Source organism: Eubalaena glacialis, chromosome 4, assembly GCF_028564815.1.
Source record: "Eubalaena glacialis isolate mEubGla1 chromosome 4, mEubGla1.1.hap2.+ XY, whole genome shotgun sequence".
NCBI lineage: Eukaryota > Metazoa > Chordata > Mammalia > Artiodactyla > Balaenidae > Eubalaena > Eubalaena glacialis.
In genome coordinates, this window is record NC_083719.1 from 184781642 (window position 1) to 184803571 (window position 21930).

At 57.6% G+C, this 21930-nt stretch overlaps 1 protein-coding gene across 5 annotated transcripts in view; it reads left to right on the plus strand.

Moving 5' to 3' along the window:
• Positions 1 to 8587: 8587 nt before the first annotated feature.
• NFIC (nuclear factor I C) overlaps positions 8588 to 21930 on the plus strand; it is a 64530-nt gene continuing 51187 nt past the window's right edge. For 4 of the 5 annotated variants that reach the window (XM_061190775.1, XM_061190771.1, XM_061190774.1 and 1 more), the window contains exon 1: positions 14967 to 15068. In XM_061190775.1, the coding sequence (XP_061046758.1) occupies positions 15039 to 15068 (30 nt within the window). In that variant the 5' untranslated portion in view covers positions 14967 to 15038. Of the gene's footprint in view, positions 8701 to 14966; positions 15069 to 21930 lie in introns of those variants that run through there. The other variant, XM_061190772.1, reaches the window with a different exon arrangement.

A 21930-nucleotide genomic window follows, 5' to 3' on the forward strand; every position in this document is an offset into this window, starting at 1 on the left:
AGGGCAGCCCCCTCCAGCAGCCGTCAGCCACTTCCGCTGTCCACAGGATTTGCTTTTTGAATTAGAGGAGGGGGAGTAATCAGGGCGGGCCGTGTTTGTGTTTGTGGGAAGACTTCGTGGCCTGGCGGCCTGGCGCGGCCTTGCTAGGCGGCTGGCTGGGACTCAGTTCTGGCCCGATTCCCGGGAGGGAACCGAGGAAACGGGTCCATGTGGGTGTGTGCAGACGTGTGTAGGGGTCTTGACCCCCCATCCGGCCCAGAAGCCCAGCTTGGCTCATCTTGGGGGGCGCTGAGGCCTGGGCAAGCCCTCTGCTCCTGTATTTGGGCCCAGGGTCCCTGCCCCGCAGCTCCAGAATCTCTGCCAACCAAACCCCGGTGCTGAGGTTTTCGATGATGAACAGATGGTCTCAGGCCTGGCGGGGAGTGGGGTGCCGGGCTGAGCCCTGGAGGGGCACCGCGGCCCCCTGGAGGGATCACCAGGGCAGGGAGTGCCTCTGCGTCCGGGGTTTGGGGGGGTGCCATCCTCGGAGGGTCCCCCGGTTTGGCCACGTCATGGTTGGCAGAAGACAGCCTTGTGGGGAGGGCGGAGGCCTGGGCCCGCTGCCATGTCAAATTCCTCCCGGCAGCAGTTGGGGGGTGGGGGGAGGGAGAGGTTTTTTTGTTTTTTGTTTTTTTTCCAACAGAATCCAAAGGAGGAGAGAGAGCTTTTGGCAGGAGGAAGGGATTGGAGCTAAGCCTGGGCCCGGCTCACTCTGAATCACGCTCCTGGCCTTGCGCTCGGCAGCTGGAGGGGGCTGGCGGGAAGGGACAATGGCACTTATCCTCTGCCTGCACCACCTCCTCAGAAAAGGGGGTGGCCTCCTCGAAGGACAGCAGACCTGGCCTTCAACCAACCCCCAACCCCGGCTGCTGCCCCATCTCCCACCAGCTGCTCAAAGGGCTTTGCTGCTTCCACACCTTTACTTAGGCTGTTCCTTCTGCCTGGATGCCCTTCCCATCCATCTCAGGGTCTCCCCAGGCCACCTCGGATCTGGTCTTCCATCCCCCTGGGCCTAGAGGCCTGAGGTTGGAGCCTGAGGCCAAAAAGAAAATTAAAAAATCAATAATACCAATCCTGACTTTATTTAAACATGACATTTTGTTTGTCACAGATTTTCTGCAGATGCTTTAACAGATTAGTTGTCTTGATGACTGAGCTTTTGGTGCCCCCTTAAATATTGTGCCCCTCTATAAGTGCCTCTACTGGCCTCACCCACGTTTCAGCCCTGGGGATCTAGTTTGTGCCAGGCTGAAACCAAGGCCTGGGGATGGAGACAAGGCAAAGAATACAAAGGTCAGATGTCCGGCCCCCATCACTGGAGACACTCACTGAACAGGAGAGAGCCACGCGGGCGCTAGCGATAATGGAGAAGCGCCAGCACTGAGAGGCCCACTGGACACTCAGCTTACCTGCTGTGTGACCCTGGGTAAGTCATTTCCTTCCCTGGGCCTGAATGATGCCTCTTCTATCACACAATCTAATAAGGGTTTCCCTGCCGGCCCTGAGGGCTGTTTGTGCATGAAATGGCATAATAGCCGGAGATGGCTGCCTACACAATGTAAGCTGTTATTAGGGCTTCAGAGCCACCCTTGGGCCTCAATTTCCTCATCTATAAAATGGGCATAATGATACCTGCTATGGCTAACCTCCCAGGGCCCTGGAGGATTCAAAGGGGAATAATGATGCTTTGCAGAGGGACCTTGTGAAGGCTGAGAAAGTGGGGACAATCACTTCTGTTGGGAAGTCTGGACCCCCCCCGCCCCTCCATTAGAATAACACCTCCTGCAGAAACATTGAAAAGGCGTACTGGCTGTGTGACCTTGGGCAACTCCCTCAACCTCTCTGGGCCTCAGCAGCCTCATCTATACTATGGGAATGATGACAGTACCTTCCACTCGGAGCTGTAACAGTGAGTTAATGCAGAGGTCAGCAAACCACATCCCAGGGGCTAGATTTTTCTGTTCAGTGATCGAGCTAAGAATGTTTAAATGGTTGAAAGAAATCATAAAGAATAATATTTTGTGACAATTATGTGAAATTCTCATTTTGGTGTTTGTCAATAAAGTTTTATTGGCACCCAGCCATACCCATCCGTTGACATGTTGTCCAACGCAGCTTTTGAGCTACAAGGGCAGAGCTGAGTGGGTGCAACAGAGACCCTCTGGCCCGCAAGGCTGAAAAGAGTCATTCTCTGGCTCTCTGCTGAAAAAGTTTGCAAGCCCTGGCTTCCTTTGAACTGCAGTGGGCACAAAATGAGCTTGGTCCAGGTGTGTCCACTACTGTTATTAAATCTGGGCTACTTTTCCCCTGTCAACGTCTAATCTCCAGCTTTTTCCCCACACCACTGAGGATTCTTGAAAGTCTGCCTTACTCCCCCATCCTGTGCCATCTCCTCCACAATCCCCTGCGGCTGGGCACTTAGGTTGTTCCTATTTGCTAAGGCAGAGCTGCAGTGGACAGCCTCGTGTCTCAAGCTCGTTTGTTTTTATGCAAAAAACATCCTCCATCATTCACTGGGTGCTAGGTCCTGTTCTAGGCACTTGGCAAATATCAACTTATTTCATCCTCGGTATGACTACTGTGTTCCCCTCCCCCATTTTACAGATGGGCAAACTGAGGCTCAGCAAATTGAGGTGACTTGCCCAGGGTCACACTGCTGGGATTTGAACCCAGGCTGGGTGACTGTCTGTGCCTTGGGCCGCTCTCCTCGTTCCTTGAGGTAGAGACCCAGAAGCCCAGTCCTTGCAGCAGAGGGGACAAGGATTCAAAGACTCCATTGGTTCACTGGCAAACTGTCCTCACTGGATGTATTTGAAGATCACTTAGGGCCAACGTGGCGTTTGATGCTTGAGCCCCACCTAAGGCCTCCCGAAGGCAGGCCCTGGACTCTGAGATTAGCCAGGAGAACTGGCCATTTCTGCCAAGACAGGGAAGTGACAACCCTTGGGTAGAATCCAGGTGTGGATTTGGGGGCCCCGCCCCAAACCAGTAGCTGCTTTTCGATTGGGCCTGGGAAGGGGGGCGGGGCCAACAGGGCTCTGCAGAATCCAGCAAGCTTTGGATTTATCCCTCACCTTCCCCGCTCCCCCACCCCTGCTGCCATCTGATTGGCACTCTCCCCATCACTCACCAGGTCTGCAATGATGCATCTGCTCCTCTGTTTGTTCAGTCTTGGCCACCGGATGTGGGGCAACTGAAATTCCCCATCCCTCTGGAGGGCGTGTCAGATGGTGCAACCACTTTGGAAAATAGTTTGGCAGGTTCTTAAAAAGTTAAACACACACCTACCACCGTGGGATCCAGCTTTTACTCCTAAGTCTTTGTTCAAGAGAAATGAAATCCTATGGCCATGAAAGACTTTGACATAAATGCACTTAGCATACGACTCATTCCACTGCCAGACATTTACCACCACGAGGAACAAAAGCAAATGTTCATACGAAGGCTTGTGCATGGAGGTTCATAGCAGCTTTATTTGTAATAGTCCGGAACTGGAAACAACTCAGATGTCCCGCAGCAGGTGAAGGGATACAACGTTAACACATCCAGACAAGGGAATACTAGCCAGTGATAAAAAGGCATAAGCTATTGGTACATGGAACAATGTGGATGAGCTGCAAAATAATTATGCTGAGTGAAAGAAGCCAGACACAAAAGAATGTTATTGACACTTGACCACGCCCATTGGTTTACTTACTGTCTGTGTCTGCTTTTGTGCTAGAGACAGAGCTGAGTAGTAAGTGACTTTGGGTAGTCAGTAAGTAACTCTCTGGGCCTCAGTTCCCACATCTGTAAAAATGGGGCTAGGCATATCACCTACGCACAGGTGTGGGTATCTGTGTGGCTTTCTTCATGTTCTTACGTAAATGTTGGACGCATGTCTTTATCATTCAGCGATTTGGGTTTTCTTTTTTTTTCCTCTGCATAATAAAGGATCTTGGAGATTAGCTCATATCAGTGCTGTGGTTGAGGAACGCTGGTGCGTGTGTGTGTGTGTGTGTGTATGTGTGTGTGATTCTTTTAAATATACATTTAACATATACACATATTATATAATGTACAAATATAAATTATATAATAATTATACATGTGTTCATAATATATACTACATAATACATGTTTAGTAACATGAATTTTATATGATTCATTTTTATATGTATATAAAGACTTAAGATACACACACATATGATTCTTTTTAAAAATGGGATTTTAAACAGGCGTTGTCCCTCTGAGACTTTCACTTATTCAACAAATCTGTATTGAGCACCTACTATGTACCAGGCACTGTTCTCAGTGTCAGGGACACAGCTGTGAACCATACAGACAGCATCCCCTCCCCTGACATGGAGTTGACAGTCTGTTCCCAGCACATCCTAATTTTGAGTTCGTGATTTAGCTGTTTATTTGGGCTTTAGATGCTGGCATGAGTTTAATCCCAGTCTGACTCACGACTTGCACTTATCATTGTTCCATTTATTAGTAACTTTAAATGTTTGCTAATAGACTAAATACCCAAATCCTCAAAATAAATACCACCAGGGTAAACAGAACTTTCACAGTAACACCTCAAAGTGCTTCTTCCTCTTCCTACTTTCTGGGCTCCTCTCCCCAAAGTTAACCATACTCCTGAATCCTCTCTTTTCTTGAAAATAATTGTATCTCAAATATATATTCCCCCAAAATGTTGTCTCATTTTAGTTACTCTGCATTCATAAAGAGGGACTCATGCTGTGTCTAATGTTTGGGAGTTTTTTGTTCCACTCCACGTACTGTTGCTAAGTCTATCCTTACTGTTTGCCTGTGGCTGAGAACACCACTGTGGCTGCTGATTAATATGCCACTGGATGAATTTCCCACAATGCATTTCTCCATTCTCTCAGCGATGAGCACATTTGGGTTGTTTCTGGGTGTCCGCCTTCTTCACAGTGCAGTAATGATGATTTTGTGGCATGTTTCCTGGGGCAAAAAGCCAGGGTTTCTTGTGGATATGTATCTGGGCGAGGAAAGGCTATGTTATGTGGCACGTGAATGTTCAGTGTTGTCATTAATATCAGTCTGTTTTCCAAAGTGGTTGCAGTGTGGAAGAGCCCTGTGTACCCACAGCCTCTCCATCATTTGGTATTGTTGGACGTTTTAAATTTGGGGCAATGATAATGGGGCCTTGATGTGGCTTTGTCATGCATTTCCTTGATCCTTAAAGAGGTTGGACATCTCTTCATGCACTTATTGGCCACCCATGTTTCATTGTTTGCGTGCTTTTTGCACATTTTCTTTTGGGGTAGCTGCCTTTTTCATACTGAAACTTCTTTTTAAAGGATTGTGTCATCCCATCAGAAGGCTATACCATTATTTATAGCATGCATTCTCAGCAGGGACAAAAATCAGTTCTTGGGGGGTGAAAAAAAATTTTACTCTTTTAATGTACATAACACAGATATACATACAGTATATAAACAAATATTCAGTATATCTGGGTATTAAAATTTCATAAGGGGTGATTAGGAAAAAAATGTCTAAAACAACTGGGGGGATAATGAAAAAAAGGCTGAGAAACACTGATATATAGCAATTTTCACAAGTCTATGGCGATTAGGGGCATACATACCTTTTCCCAAGTTCAGGATAGACTCCCGGAAATTGGACCATAAGGTCTGAACTTGGCTTAGGCCTCTGCCATGCCTGCCAAACTGCTTTCCCAGTTCATATACACATTTACCTCCAGGCAATTTATGAACACGCCTGTTTTACCACATCCTCACCAGCACTGGGTTTTATCAATTTAGAAATCTTTACTGATTTTGATGGGTGCCAAAGCATGGTAGGTTCTTATTGTTCATTATCCTTTCTTTGGTCTCTGTAAGCCTGGACATTTTTTATATGTTTACTAATCAGTCTGTCTTTTGGGAATGTTCTAGGGTGGAAGAAATGTAAGCCAACATATCTGGAAGAAAGGGGATCTTTTATATACAGTGGCAGTAACTTAGCAGAGTTGTGTCCTACAGTTATACAGAAAGCAGAACTTGTAAGTGATGAACTTGGATATTTAGCAGAGGGGACTTTCCAGTCAAGTGTCGAAGGTGCAGCCCCATTTCTTGTCGCTGCTTATACCAAAATGTGAGAGGAAAGAGATAGATAGATAGAGGGAAGAACTGTTAAGCAAAAAGGAACCAGGACTTGATAACCTGGGAGATTCTCGCAAAAGAAGCCGAAATCAGGAGATTCACTGTCAGGAAAGCGTCCTCCGGACCATCAGTCATCACTTACCGACTGGGTAAAATTGGGTAAGACTCTAAACCAGTCTGAGCCTCAGTTTCCTCATCTGTGAAATGGGGATACAAAGGTAATAGCAATCAACTACGTGCCAATAAAAATTAAAAAAAAAAAAGGTAATAGCACCACCCACCTCATGGGGCTGCTATGAGGGCAAATGCATAGCCTCGTGTAAAGCATTTAACTCTATGCCTGCAGGCCCAGGGGTGGCCTTGTGGGGAAAATGATGGGTGGGGGGCAGCTTCTGTGCCCCCACTACTGCCATCTGGACCCGAATCCCTGTCTGGCTGACATCAATCCACCACCACCACCCTCGCCTCTCCTCCCAGGTACCTAATTCCCTGAGGCAGGGGAGGAGCTGAGGGTTCAAGCTGGGGATTAACAGAGGCCGATTAGAGTCGAGCTGAGACCAGGGGGTGTCTATCCTCTTGACCCTTTCTTCTCCGGAGCCAGAGCCGGTGTATCCACCCTGGCTCCTTTTGGCTTCAGGTGTGTGAGAGGGGAGGCCACCTCCAGAACCTCCCCCCTCACCTGCAAAGCACCCTGGAAGAGCCGTTAGGATTAGGACCCTTGGGCTTCTGACGTGCTGGTTGAGGAGCTCCCCCTCTCTGGGCCTCACTTTTCTCTTCTTAAAAATGGGGAAAGGAATGTGCAGATGAAGCCGGAAAACCTTAGCGTCCCAGAGCGAACGCTCCCTGCACGCCTGAGATATTGGTTACACACTGAACACCTACTATGTAGGCAGAGCTGCTGTTAACCACCGTTTGCCTGAGATTTTCCGGCCCCCGGGGTGCCCAACCACGCACAGAATTAACTTCCAGAAGACCCCAGAGTGAGCCATGGCTCCAGAAGGGCGGTCCAGGGCCTGATTCTGCTCCCGGGGTGCTGCCTGCCCCCGCCCGAAACCCTGGTGTCCTCCCTGGGGGAGCTGAGAACCACCTCCCCAAAGGGGTCCCCGAATCCTGGAGCCCCATTTGGGGGGAAGTGAGGTCGCAGGCAGGGGGAAACCCAGACAGAAGGACGGCAGCAGAACCTCCTCCACCCCACCAGGTCGCGGCAAGCCCCCCTCCCGTCGTCCCCTAGTTGCGCCAGACGCAGAGCCTGAGAGGGGGCGGGGAGAAGGGGGCGGTGCCTACTCTGCGGCTGCCGGAGGAGGGGGGACTGCGGGAGAGCGCGTGGCGGGGGGCGGGGGCGCTGCGGCACGGCTTCCCAGCCCGCAGCAGCCCGCGCAGCAGGGGCGGGGGCGCTGACCCTCCACGGCCCGGCCCCTCCCCCCGCTGCGGAGGCTTCTCCCTTAATCCCCACCCGGGGAGGGGGCGGCCGCTCCCCCCCACACCTACCGAGCCGCCGCGCGCGCTCCCCGCCCCCCGCCCCGTCTGGAGCCCCTGCGGGACCCCCAGGGAACCCCTGCCCCCCAGGTCTGTCACCCTCAGTGTCCGAGTCTCTGTCTGTGTCCCCATCTGTCCCGTCTCCCCGCTGTGCGTGTTTGTGTCTGTGTATCCGGGACACCTGCACTCAGGGGCAAGGGTGGCTGCTGCGATGGCCTGGGGGAGGGGTCCGGGGGGGGTCGGCATGTGGCTCAGTCCGCGGTCTGAAATGTCTTTCTACGATTGTCAATCTGTGTGCGTGTCTGAGTGACACCCTGCTGGCTGTGAGTCTGTGTATGTGACAGCGTGGAGGCTGTGGGTGTCTGGGTGACACCCTGAAGGCTGTGAGCATGTGGGTCCCCGTGTGTCTGTCTGGGTGACACCGCAGGTTGTGAATGTGAGTCTGTGTTCGTGGCATCCTGCAGGAGGTGTGCGTCCAAGAACCGCATCGGCTGTGAGCGTGGGCCCCGGTATATCTGGGTGACACCCGCAGACTGTGTGTGTCTGTAACACGCCGCAGGGGCGTCGGTGTGCGTTCTGTGTCGGTGTCGGAGTCGAGGAGGCCCGGGCCGCGAGTGTCCCCAGCTGTCTGCGTGTGTGTGTATCTGTGTGTGTGTGTGCGTGTGTGTGTGTGTATGTGAGCGCGCGCGCGCCGTGAAGGTGGATCCGCTCCCTCCGCAGCGAGCCCGACCCGGGCCCCACGACCCGCCGCCGCGGCCGTTCGCCTGGCCTCCCCTCGCGCGGGCCGGGCCGGGGATGGAGCCGCGGCCGGAGCCGCCGGAGCCGGGGCCGGGGCGCGGAGCTGCCTGAGGCGCGGGCTGCGCGCGGGACCGGGGGGAGGGCGGGCCGAGGGGAGGGTCCTGGGCTGGGGGGGCGGGCACGGCGCGCCCCCTCCCTCGCGCGCTCGCTCCCTCCCCCGCGCGCCCTCCCTCGCCGCCTCCTCCCGCCGCCTCCGGCCCCCCCTCGCCGGGGACCGAGCGCGCTCGCTCCGGCGCCGGCCTCGCCTCCTCGCAGCAGCGCCATGGTACGTCGCCGCCCCCACTTTCGTTTTCGCCCGGGGAGTTTTTGGGGTGGTGAGTGGGCTCCGGGCGAAAGTTGAGAGGTCTGGGGGGGGGCAGGGGGCGGGGGCCGCCCGGGGGAGGGGCTCGATGCGGGGACCCCCCCACACACCCGCCGCCCCGGGACCCCCGCCCGCCAGTCCAACCCCCCCCGCGGCTGGGGGCGGAGCTGGCGCGCGGGGCGCAGCGGGGGACCCCAAGTGGGGGGCCCTCGCGGGCACCATGGAGTTGGAGGGGAGGGCGGGGCTCCCGGGAGAGGGTCCCCCCCAGGCCAGGCCTCCGCCCCCTCCCTGGCCCGGCGGGAGAAGGTAGGCGGGAGGGCGCGGCTCCGGGCGCAAGACCCCCAAGCGCGCAGCCGGCTGGGAAGCCGGGCCCAGGGAGGGGGCGCCCGACGGGGCCGTGCGGGGTGGGGGTCGCGGCGGCCCTCGCGGGTTGCCCCGGCCCGGGCGAGCGCGGCGCGCCAGCTAGCGGAAAATGGCCGCTGCGGAGAGGGGCGGAGAGCGCGCAGCGGCCGCCGCCGGGCGCCTTGAACTTGGAGCCGGGCGGGCGGCCGCTCTCGGCGCCGCGCAGGGGCAGCCACCCGGCCGGCCCTAGCGCCGCCTGAGCCCCGCCCCCCGGCGGACCCCAGCCCCGCCGCGGTCCCAGCCGGGAGGGGTCACCGGGTCTAGGCCGGGCGCGCCCCAGGCCCGCAAGCGCCGGTAGCTGCACTTGAGGGTTCCGGTGTCCGGTCCGCTGGTGTCAGTGGCATCTTCACTCGAGGGGTGCGTTTGGGGGCCCCTGTGCTCTCAAACGAGTCAGCACGGGAATCCGGGGGTGCATTCGCGAGTCTGTGCAGCTAGGTGGTCCCATGCCTGTCCGTGGGTCCGTGGGTCCCCGGGCGTGGGGTCCTCTCCTTTATGTATCTGTGTGTCTGCACATCCACGTGGCTGTGTGTGTGTTGTGTTGCGTGTTGTTAAAGCATTGTGCGGCTATGGGACAGTGTGTGTGTGTGTGTTAGGATAACTGGGCGACTGTGCCACGGGTCCCCGTGGGGCGGTGTTGTGAAGCTGTGTGGCTGAGTTGGATGTCCCGGGGGACGTGATGTCCCTGGATGACCATGGGGGTGTCCACGTATGAGTGTGTGGAGGTTAGGGGGTTGCCAGTGAGTGGGGAACTGTGTCGCGTGGCTGCGTCTCAGGGGACAGTTGGGTGTCGCTGTGTGCGTTTGACTGGCGCTGAGTGACTATTCCTGGGGATGGGTCTACACTCTCCCCCCCCCCCCCCGCCCAGTTCCTTTTTTCCTGTAACCCGGGCTGCCGGATGGGGAACGGGTGCTTCCTCCACCTCGCCAAAGCTCTGTCCCCTCCTCTCACTCCCTACCCCGTCCGCTCCAATTACCCCTGCCTCAGGGTCCCCTATCTGCACGGCCCCAGGTGGTCCCAGCTTGAGGTTCGGGCGCGAGGTGGCGCCGGGACGCGATCACTCGGCGGCGATGTCTCCCGCCAGGGGCTGCGCGTGCGCGTGGCCCAGAGGGGGCGGGGCGGCGGGGGGGTCCCCCCTCCCCCCCAGAGGAGGTCTCGAGGGATGGGTGGTTACCGAAGCGCGTGGGTTAAGTCTGGACCAGGGGGGTGGCAAAGGAGACCCCCTCGCCCGGATGGGCAGGTAGACGCGCCCCCAGCCCTACCTCCCAGCGCTTGCCCGGGACCGGGCCAGACCGGGCGGGCACACAGGGTTGTTTTCTCCCCTCCAGGGGAATCCCCGTCGCGCCCCCATCCCCACCCCAGGGCGCTTTATATAATTTTCTAAATATAAAAGCCCCAAAGCCAGGTGGGAGTCTCTGCTTTCAACTTTCAACCTGCATTCCCTTTTGGGGGGCTGTTTGGGAAGAGGAGAAAAGGGGTCCCACGTTGACACAGGGATGCATCCATACGCAACACTCAGGGATCCCAGCTCAGGTAAGATCACCCATCTTCACGCCCCTCCGTTCTCCGTGCTCACCCTGCCCTACACCCACTGCCAGTGCTCAGACGCAGCGCTCCCCCACCCCACGCCCGGGCACTGCCCTCCACCACACTGGCCTCCATCCCCACCTGTCACCTGGTGCGCAGTCAGCAGCACACGCTCATGACACGCTCTTACAGCTATCTGTTCACAGCCACACGTGTACAGAATTCTGCCCCCACACAGGTGCACACACAGCCACACACAGAGGCACGCAGACACACACACTCGTAAACAGGCACCTGCGTTTGTAGGAGGGGGAGGAGCCAAGCCATAGCGCCCTCCCCCCACCTCCACGTCCGAGCCAGGTCCCTGCAGGATCTGGAGAGCAAAGACCCCAGCTGTGGGCGCATTTGGGGGGAGGACAACCACGAGGGGGAGCAGGAATGCGGGTGCTGTGTGTCACCGTGTGTGTGTGTGTGTGTGTGTGTGTGCGTGCCAGTGTATACATAGTGGGAGGGGTTCTGTCCATGGGTTCGTGTGCTTGTAAGTGTATATTTGTGTTCTGGTGTGTATGTGTTATTGTGGCTGGTTGCACATGTGTTGTGCTTGGGCTGTGCATGACCTCGTGTGGGCCTGTGTGTCTCTGTGTGAGTCTGCATGAGTCTGTGTGTGTCCCCTCGGGTCTGGGTGTCTGTATGTGCTGGAGTCTGTGTGACGTGTGAGAATCTGTGTGTCTCCATGTGGTGTGTTTCTGTGTGTCTTTGTGTCTCTTTGTGGCATGTTGTGCGTGTGTGTCTCTGTGTTGTGCCTGTACCAGCCCATATGTCATACCCCATTACTTCTCAAGGCTGAGGACCTTAACATCCCCTTCTGGAGGCTCAATTTCTCATCTGTAAAATGGGAACACACAGGATGCCCCACAAGGTTGCAGGAGGGGTGGCAATGTCAGCCGTGCATCCACAGGTCCTGGCCCCCTGGCTGTGTCCTCTATTCGCTGGGTACGGCCGCTGTGGAGTTCCCTGGTGGTCTCAGGCTTTGATCATCCCTCCCTGAGCTGCTCTCACTTTTGAAAGTGCTGCTGTGAATTCCACTCACATGTTTTAAGTTTGCTTTTTAATAACATGAGCGACTCATGAACATCTAAAGAGGATGCAAAAGTACCCAGAGTAAAAATCAAACCTTCCTCATCACCCCCACCCCGCTGGGACCCCCTACTCCAGAAAAGCCCTATTTCATCCAGCTTTGTCTGAGCAACTCCACATGTAACAGATACACATTCTTATAAAGGATACACATATATTCTTATAAAGGATATATGTATATTCTTTTTTTAAAAATCCCAAATGAGATCTTGAGTCTACTTGCTGAGTCTACAGCAAGGGTTCTTAACTGGGGTGGTTCTGTCCCAGGGGATACTGAGTGATGTCCGGGGACACCTGTGGTTGTCACACTGGGGGGCTCCTGGCATCCAGGGGGTGGGGGCCAGGAATGCTGCTCCACACCCCACAGTGCCCAAGATGGCCCCACCAGCTATGGTCCATAATGCTGAGGGGGGAGGAGCCCTGCGCTGCAGCATGCTTTCCCCTGCGCATTTCTTGGAGGCATCTCCATGTGGGGGTCCCTTGTTCTTTTGTGGAGCTCCATAGTATTCCAGCCTGTGCCCCCGGGTGGCATTGCTGAACTGGTCCCCACAGATGGACACGGTGGCTGGCTCCAAATTATTGGCATTAGTGTTGCAGGGTGACAGTCAACACCCTCGTGCGTCCGTATCTGGGACAGTCACAGATACAGTCCGTATCTGAGCCTAAGAGTGAGTGATGGGGAGAGTGCATTTTTAAACTAAAATGAGCTAAACTGTGCGCCAAAGTGCCAGGAGCTAAATCATGCGGCCCCTTTCTGGGATGTTATACACACAGGTCCAATCCAGCAATTGCTTTGTTTAGAAAACACTAGGTACGGTCCAAACGCTGGCTGGTTTACCCACAACAACCCAGAGGGGTAGAAACTATTATCGTCCCATTTCACAGAGCGGGAAGCTGAGGCACAGGGAGTTTTAGCTCCTGGATGGAGAAGACATAGACCCAGGCTGCAACCCTGCACTGCAGCTGGCCTGCTTTGGACCTACTGTGTACACTGTAGGGACCGCTCCTGCTGAACTGGATGATATATATATATATATATATGTAACTCTTCACTGATGTTTGTGAACTGGCACCTGCCACCACTAATATATTAACACAGTCTTCCCACACGTTATCTTAAGGATTCCCATCCGCCCAGACTTCCAAAATGCGAGATGCGTCTATTGTTGCCATTTTACAGATGTGGAAACTGAGGTCCAGAGAGAGAGAGAAAGAGAGAGAGTCTGTGGTCTCTCTAAACTGTGCCTTCCAGAGTAACCTAAACTGCCTTGGGAAGGCTGCCCATGGGGCGGGCGTGGTGGGAAGTCTGGGGGTCACTGCCACCTGGGAGAATGCGCCGAAGCCAACTTGAACTTGGAAATGTCTGTGAATTGGGGATTCTGCCCTCCAGGTATTCATGGCGTTTTTATTAAATAATAAAATATTGCTTTATGTTACGTCGGCATTTGGATTCCTAGACACCTGCCTCTCCCTTTCTTTCTGGGGTTTAAATGCCCCCCATGGCTGCACAGTGGGTTTTTTAAAAAAACCATCTGTGAAGTGCTATTTGAATGACCGTCACCCACGTGCAGGGGGAGCCGGCGGGACGGAGGGCATATGTGTCCTGTGTGAATCCTGCTCACTTCTGCTCCAGCTCCAGGGCCCCAGGTCAGTAGCATCCGTTCCTGGGGCGTCTGTTTCCTCCCCTGTAACACGGGAGAATAACAGAGTTGTTGGCGTCTTCCATGCCCCTGGGCATGGGGCAGCTGCCTGAAGTTGGCGAGAGGTTATCATTTGTACTCGGGACACACGGGGCAAAATGGCCAAGCTTTCTAAGAATGTCTCTGTGCATATTTGACGGAAGGTCAAGGCGCTGCTAAGTGCCAGTATTCTTATGCTGATCAACCCCATGGGGTGGGCACTGTTCGTCCACTTCACAGGGGAGGACACCAATGGGGGAGCATCCTGGTCTGCTAGGTGGCAGAGGCCTCTGAGAGAGCCTGGGAGGATTCTCGGAGTGAACTGGGGGAGGGGTGAGGCTAGGTCGTCAGCGGCAGGTCTGTGCCCATCTATTCCAGAGGGAGAACAACCGAGCTTGCAGAGTGTGGGCCCTGGGGCCAGGTAGTCGGGCTCCAAGCCACTCCGCATGCCTCAGTTTCTGGATCCGTGAAATGGGCACACTGCGGGGGTCAGTAGGAATTACCAGACACCCGGGAAGAGGCTGCGAGGTTTTATCTGGCCAGCCTGAGGTACTGCCTGGACATCTTCCTCCTGGGGTACGGGGGCGACATATGGGGGAGGCCGAAGCCCCCCCAACTCCCAGTTCCACTTTGATGCTGGCTGAGGAGGAGAGAGCAGATTTCTGGAGGCTCCCCTGTTGGTTGAGGCCCTTCTGGCCACGGAAGGGCAGTTGTAGCCAAGCTCCTCTGCCTAGGAACTGCAGCCCCTGTCTGGCTCTCGGGAGGAGCAGGGGGAGAGGATGCCGTGGGACCCCTTCTCCCGCCAAGCACCCCGGGTTGTACATCTTTAAGGGGAAAGAGGCGCGCTCGCGCCGGGCCTCTGCACACGTCACTTCTTCGTTCTTTCCCAACCCCCCCCACCCCCACCCCGCTCCTTTCTCCAACTTCCCGGCCCGCTCGGGGCGGGTTGGGGGGGGGTCTTCAGAATCCACCTATGGCCCCCAAATGTCCTGCAGCAGCCCACCCCCCTGCCCACTAGACTCGGGCTGGCGGTCCAGGGGGACCCGCTGTGGTCCGGGTGTGCATGGGCCCGTGGGTCCCCGTCCGGTGGCCCGGCCCAGGGCGGCTGGAAATTCGTAATAATAAGCAACGAGGGGGGTTCAGGAGGCATGGAGAGGGGGAGCGGCTTTCGTTCCTCGCTCGCGCTCTTTTTTCCCTCGTTTCTTTGAAAGTTGGATGTTGAGAAGTGGGAGGTTCGGGGTGGGAGGGGAGAGAAATTGGGGGAGGGAGAGAGGAGGTTGCCAGAGGGAGGAGAGACAGAGACACAGAGAGAGACAGAGACAGAGGAGGAGGTGGGGGGGGACAGGAAAGGAGGAGAGAGAGACAGAGAGAGGGAGAGAGAGAGGGAGTCGGGCGCAGGAGGGAGGGAGAGCGCGGGAGGGAGGAGGGAGGGAGACCGAGGGAGGAGGCGGCGAGGAGCGCGCCGGCCGCGGCCGCGGGGGGGGGGGGGGTTTGGAAAAATGACTCAGTAAGTTCAGCGCGCCCGCTCCGGCCGGCCCTGCGCCTCCCGCCGCGCCCGGGATGTATTCGTCCCCGCTCTGCCTGACCCAGGTACGCCCCCCACCCGGCCCCCGGCCCGCGCCCCACCGCGCCCTGGCCCCGCGTCCCCCGCAGCCCGGCCCCGGAGTTTGGAAGCCCGAGGAGGCGGGACGAAAAAGGCGCGCGTCCCTCCCGCCGCCGCGGCCGGGATGCCCCCGCCGCCGGCCGGGGTCCGGTGGGGGGTTGGACTGGGCCGGGGACACCTCCCCCCAACCCGGGACCCTCACCGGGGACTCCCGCCCCGCCCCCCGCGACCTCTCCCCCTGGCTCGCCCTACAGCCTCGCCCTCCCCGGACGCAGGACGCGCTCCCCCACCCCAGCCAGGAAGGTCGGGGGGCGCCCGGGAGAAGGCCAAAGGTGGGGCTCTGCGCGAACCCCCGGCCTGGACCCAGGCCTGCTCCTAGGAGGAATCGAGGGAGTCCTGGTTGGACCCTGGACGCCCGGGGACTCGAGACGAGGACCCCTCTGATGCGTTCCCCGGACCACCCCCCCCAAGCTTGTGCGCCGCCACCCCGGCCCTGGGCAGCCTTTTCCCCCATTATTGGCCCACGTGTGCGCGGAGGGGGAGGGGGCCCGCAAAGTTGGAGGCGCCAGCAGTGGGGGGAGGGGGGACCCGACGTCCCGGCTCGGTCTCCCTCTCCCCCCCCTCCCCCCGTCCCTCAACCCCATCCCCATATTTTCGCCGCATCGATTGTGAGTTATTGAGCCGCCGCCGCCGGGAGGAGCCGGGAGGCCTGGCGTTCTGGGGTCTGGCCTGGGCACTGCGGCGCTGCGGACGCCCTCGCCAGACCGGCACCTGCCCCTGCCCCCGCCCGCTGCCTCTCACCCCTGGCCGAGCTCCCAGACTGCCCGGGGCTCGGCCCTTGTGCAATGACCCAGGGGATGTGTGGGAAGGGGGCGGCTGCCCTTGTCCCGGGTCGCCCCTGGGGGACCCCTTCCCTCCCCCAGCTCCATGGCAGGGAGGGGGGGCACCCTCCCAGGTCTACTGGTTCCACCCTCCAGCTCTGCCCCCACCCCGGGTCCTTGTGTGTCCTTAGGCCATTGGGGTCCCGGCCTCAGTTTCCCCTGAAGTGACACGGAGCTAAGGCAGGTTCCAGAGAGGGGCAGTGTGGCCTCCAAGCTGTAAAGTGCGGGGCACAGGGAGGTGGGAGTCAAGCGGGTGGCTGAGTGTCCTGAGGACCACTGTACAGAGAGCATGTGGATGCCAGTCTCCAATGGGGGTCCCCCCTTTCATGATCCTAGGGTGCCCCTCACTCATGGCAGGCTCCCTCTCACCCGCCCCCTCCAGCTCCTCCAGTTTCTGGCTCCCCATGGGGGAATGTGAGGGCCGGTGCTTAGGGGGTCTCAGGACCTGTCCTACTCATCATCCCCGGGGTGACCTTGGGCACGTCCCTGCCCCTCTCCAGACCTTCCTTCCCCTCCAAGCAGCTTTGGGAGTCCCCCGACGCAGTCATCACTGGCCCCCCTCTGCCTCTTGTCGCCCGAAGCTCCCCAAGAACCACGAGGGTCCTAGTCAGGGTTGCCCGGTGACCTTGGACCTCCCAGTCTCTGGGCTCAGGGGGTGGCCTGGGTGGCCCCGGGGTGCCCCCGCCTCCTCCAGCCTTTCCTCGCGCTCGCTCCCAGAGCCGCCCAAGGGGGCTGAGCCCAGGGAGGCTATTCCAGGCGAGGAGGTTGGACGGCAGCCTATTGTCACTGGGCCCTGGAATTCCCCCATCAGGACTCCTCGGGAGACAGGCCCCCGTCCACGTTGCCCAGAGTGGGTGGCAGTGAGAACCAGAGCTGGTGTTGTGCTCCCCGGGCCTGGCTTTCCCTGGGGCGCAGGGCAAGGATCAGCCAGGCAGGCTCTTGGTGGAAACGTGACAATAAAAATACCTGAGGTTGCTGTGTGCAAGGGACAGGGCGACCAGGAGACAGAGACAGGCAGAGAGGACCAGGGAGTTCCCAGGCTCGGATGGGGATGGGGTGGCCCAAGCGCAGGGGGCTCCCCCTCCTCTGCTTTTTCTCCCATGGGTGCCCCCACCCTGGAGGGGAACCCAGGTCCCCCTCCCAGGACCCCCTCAGTGTAATCCTCGCAGCTGCTTGCAGGCCCAGCCTGGTCTGGGGTCTCCAGCTGGGGAACCCGGAAGGACCCAGACTACCCATGCAGGAGCCCCACTCCTGGCTACCTCATCGCGCCCTACCCATTCCTCTCTGTCTGTGTCTCTCCTTCTCCCTGTCTCGCTCCCTCTCCATCTCTGTCTCTCCCTGTCTCCCCCCTTGACTAATTTTACAACCTGAGCCCATCCTAAAATAGCTCCCTTTTAGCCGATCCGACCCGGATCCTGAGCCGAGACCGGCTCGGGGCGTGTGAAGTTGGGGGGGGGGCTGCTCCCGTGCCAGCCTGCCCTGTGCCCCCGGGGTCCTGCCCACCGAGGGGGTGGCAGCCGCGGCCCGGGTGGCCCTGGAGGATTCTGGGAGTCCCGTCCCTGTTTCAGTGGTGACTCAAGTGCTTTTCACTTTTACTCTGAAGAGGAACTGTGGAGCAGCCGTTACTTCCATAAATCCTGCCGGCGGGAAGGCCGGCCTCCCCGCGCTTGCCCCGCTCTGGGCCTCCCTCCCACCCGCCTCCACCGCCACGTTAGTTATTCCGGGTTTGGGGCCAAATCCCTCTTGGCTGCAGTGCCCAGGATTCCCCGGGGCCGCAGGCTGGGCCTGGGCTGCAGCCACGGCAGTGCGGCCGCCAGGGCCCCCTTCCTCATTCATTCATTCTTTCCTTCATTCCTTCACCTCGTTGCCTTGCTGGGCAGCACTCTTTTTACCCCATTTCTCCAGTGGGGAGACTGAGGCTGGGAGAGGGTCCCCGACTTTGGCTTGATCGAATATAATAGATCTTCATTAAGCACCTCCTATGGGCCAGGTGTCTGTTGCGGGTTTGGGGGGGAAGGCACGAGGGGCCAGCCTGGTGTGGGTTCTGGGAGGCTCTGCTGGGATTGAGGGTCCCCCAGCACCTCAGGGCTGGGACAGGGGCCAAGACCAGAGAGGGCTAGGGCCTGCCCGGGGTGGCACAGCATGGCTGGTGGGTCTGGGGATTCGGGGCCACTGCCCACCTGGCTGTTTGGCCAGGCCTGGGCAGGTGGGTGCTCCCTGTGGCCCCCCCACCCATGGTCTGATGGCCTCTGATTGGTTCCTGTACGCACAAGCTCGCCCCACGTCTCTCTCCCTCTTTCTGTCTCTCTCCGTGTCTGTGTCTCTCCCCCATCTTTTCTCTGCGGCGGAGGTGCCTCGGCGCGTCAGGGTCGGGCGCCTTGTAAATCACGACGCTGGGATTCTGGCCGAGTCAGCGTTCTCTCCCTCCCTCTCTCCCTCTCTCTCTCTCCCTCCCTCCCTCCCTCCCTCCCTCCCTCCAATATCTCTCTTCTTTCTCTCTCTCTCTCCAATGTCTCTTTCTCTGCCTGAACCTCCTACCTCCCTCACACCAAATAGATGGGACACGCCGAATGTCCTGGGACTTCCTGCCCCACGAAAGCACGTGTTCACAGCGACCCGCACGCGCGTGCACTGCCTCCTAACCTGGGTGTGTGTAGACCCTCGGCACATAGTGCCTGCAGCCCACGCTCCCACACGTGTGAGCATGCAGACGTGCACACGTGCGTGCCCTGACGGGTCACCGAGCAGAGACCTAGGGCGGCCTTGGATCTGCATGCAGGTCTCGCCCAGGTGGCTGTGTGTCTCTGGGCAGGTGACCTAGCCCTTCTTCAGATGTTTCACCCTTAGCACAGGGCCTGGTATACAGTAGGTGCCAAATAAGCTTGGCTGTGATTGTGGTTGCCTCTAAAGTAATAACTGTATTAAACATCCCATAGGCATTTTCCAACTTACCCTCCTTTCCTTCTGTCGCTATCTGCTCAGCTTGGGCCGGGTGACAGGGACAGTGCTGACTCCCCCAAACCTTGAGCCCTGAACCCCCAGCCAGGGTTTTTCTCTTGGTCTTTCCTCCCCGCCCGCCCAGCCCTGTCCAGGGTCTCCCTGAGTTTGGCCAGACCCACGTGGGTACCAGCATCCTTTGTCCGTCGGGGTGTGTGCATAGGTAACAGGCAAAGGATGAGATTGCTCCTTTGCTGATCTGGATGCTGAGGACGCAGCAGTGGATGAAACAGATCAAAGCCATGCCCTCAAGGGGCTACAGTGTAGGTGAGGGGCTGTCAGGACCGTGCTGCCGCTTTGGCACGTGACCCAGGGCTGAGCGGGGAAGCGGGCCACACGGGATTCAGAGAGAGCAGGTGGGGTGCAGAACGGGCGTTGCTGGGAAGTCCCGAGGATGGGGCCAGACCCTGTACTCAAGGAGCTGGCAAGTGGGGCCAGGGAGTCAGGAGGCACCCAGGTCCAAGTCCCAGCTCGGCTCCTTCCTGGCTGCGTGACTTTGGGCCGGTGGCTTCAGTGCTCAGTGCCTCAGTCTCTCCCTCTGGGCAGTGGGCACAACAATTGTTCCCATTTCGTAGAGTTGACAGTTCAGTACATGCTCCGCCTCGCTCCCTGTCTGTCTCCCCCACACCGTGGCCTTCTGGCTCAGCCCCCAGCATCCACCCAGGACAACACAGCACGGAGAGGGAAGTCAGGAGACCCAGGGCTCAGACTCGCTCGTCACTTTGGCGGGGACTTTCTACTCCCTGGACTTAGTTTACCCAAAGTCTCCTCAGGGGTCCTTACCTTCCTGCCCTCACCACCTCCACTTTCCCTATTGTTCACTCTGCTCCAGCCTCACTGGCCTCCTCACTGTTCTCCCCAAACATCAGGCATGGTCCTGCCTCAGGACCTTTGCATGTACTGTGTTCTCCACCTGCAAAGCTCCTACCATGGAGTGTCATCTTGTAGGTCTTTGTTCAAGTGTCCTCTCCTATGAGAGACCCTCGCTGACCACCCCTAGCTAAAAAAAAACAACCCCCAGCCCCCTCCTCAAACTCCTTTAAATTTCTCCAGAGCATTTTGTTCAACCTGGCATTTTATTCCATGTTTATTACCTTGTTTAATATCCGTCCCTGCCCACGTCAGGATCTGGGTGAGGGCCGAGCCGAGGACACTGCTGGGTCTCCAGCATCATGCATGGAGCTGACACAAAGTACATACTCAGTAAATGTTTGTTGAACAACCAAATGAATCTCTCCCTCATTGGATAAGAGCTGTTCATAAGCTATGATGCTCTGAGCTTGAGGGGAGGAACCACTCTAGGTTAGGAACACTTACTCTGGCACCAGATAGGCCTGCGTTCGAATATGAGCTCTGCTGTTTGACACTTAACATGGAGGAGGGGACATTGGAACCAGGGCTTTGAAGGGTGCATAGGGGTTTGGGATAAAAGCTTAGGGATGGATAAGAGATTCTCAGTAATGTTTGTTGAATCACTGAGTGAATGAAGGAGAGACAATCCTTCGTGGAAAACTTTTGGTTTGGGAATTGGAGTTTCACGTCCTGGTTTGCTGCCCTGGACTGTCAGGATGGGAGGGCTACAGGGAGGCCCAGAGTGGGGCACAATCCAGTGCGCAGTTGACCAGTCCATAGCGCCCAGCAGGGGCTTGGACCCAGGTGTCTACCTCCCAGCTGCTGCTGTCCTCTTTGGCCAGGAAGTCCCAGCAGGGAGAGCAGGAAAGAACACTGAAGACAGGGTTTTGAGGGATGTGTAGGAGTTCAGGAGGATTCTTGGCATCTAACTTGCCTTGGCCAAGTGGGGTTTCTGGGAAAGGCCTGGTCTTGCTGCCTCCCCTCACCTTGCAGCTCTGATTACCAGGGCAATGGATAAGCCCCCCCACCAACCCCCAAAAGGGTGCAATGTCCTTTTCTGACCTTTGTACAGAATGAGAAACAGGCCCAAGGTGGAACAGTGATTTGTTCCTGGATCATACAGAAGGTGAAAATGGAGGCTGTCGTCACCCAAGCTCATTCCCTCAACAAGTCTGCCTGGCAGCGAGTGCCTCAGCCCTGGGCCTCAGGGTTGGGGGAGAGCAACTGAGCTGGACTCAGAGACCCCAAGTTGTGTGGTCCAGGCTGGGTCTGGGAGAACCCTGAGGAGAGCAGGAAAGGCTGCCTGAAGGAAGGAACACTGGAGAGAGGGCCTTGAGGGATGTCTAGGAGTTCAGGAGGATTCTTGGCATCTAGCTTGCCTTGGCTGTCTCCCTTGCCCTGTCAGCCAGTGAGGGCATTGGGAAGTGCCTGGGGAAGAGGCCTTGGTTGTCACAGGTCTTATGGGACAAAGAGAGTGACAGGCCTGCCTCTCACCTGGGTTGACCTCCCCAAGAGGATGTGGGAGGCTAGGGCAGCAGGTCCATGACCCAGTTACAGGCTGTTTGTCTTCCTCCAGGACCAGCTGGGGTCACCAGTGACGTAGGCTCCCGCCCCTGCCTGCCTCCCTGGCATCTTTCCCCAGAGAGGGCCCGGGGAGGAGGGGGTAGGGATAAGGCAGGGGCACAGGGGCTTGGAGAGGGGAGGAGCCAGAAGAGGAGAGGAGCTCGGAAAAGGGGGAGGGGGCTCAGAGACAAAGGGGTTCAAGGGGAGGAAGAGTCTGGGCCCAAAACAATCGTAACAACAACATCAATAATAATAATAGCGTAATGCAAGCTTTTGAGAGCCGGGCAGATAATGGGGTTCATATGCTAGGAAGAGATGGCACCCTGTTCAAGAAGGCCTGCTGGCTGACACTCCAGCTGCCCCTTCCCAGCTACCTCTTATTACTGCCCCAATAAGCTCCAGGCCTCGGGTGGCAGCCACAGCCATTGCCCAGGCCTCCTGCCACCCTGGCGTCCCCTCCACAGGGGACAGTGTCCTGCGCCCCCATCGATTTCCCACCCCAGCTTCTCTGGCAAGACGACCTGGGCTCTGCTCCCGGCTCTGCTGACTGGCTGTG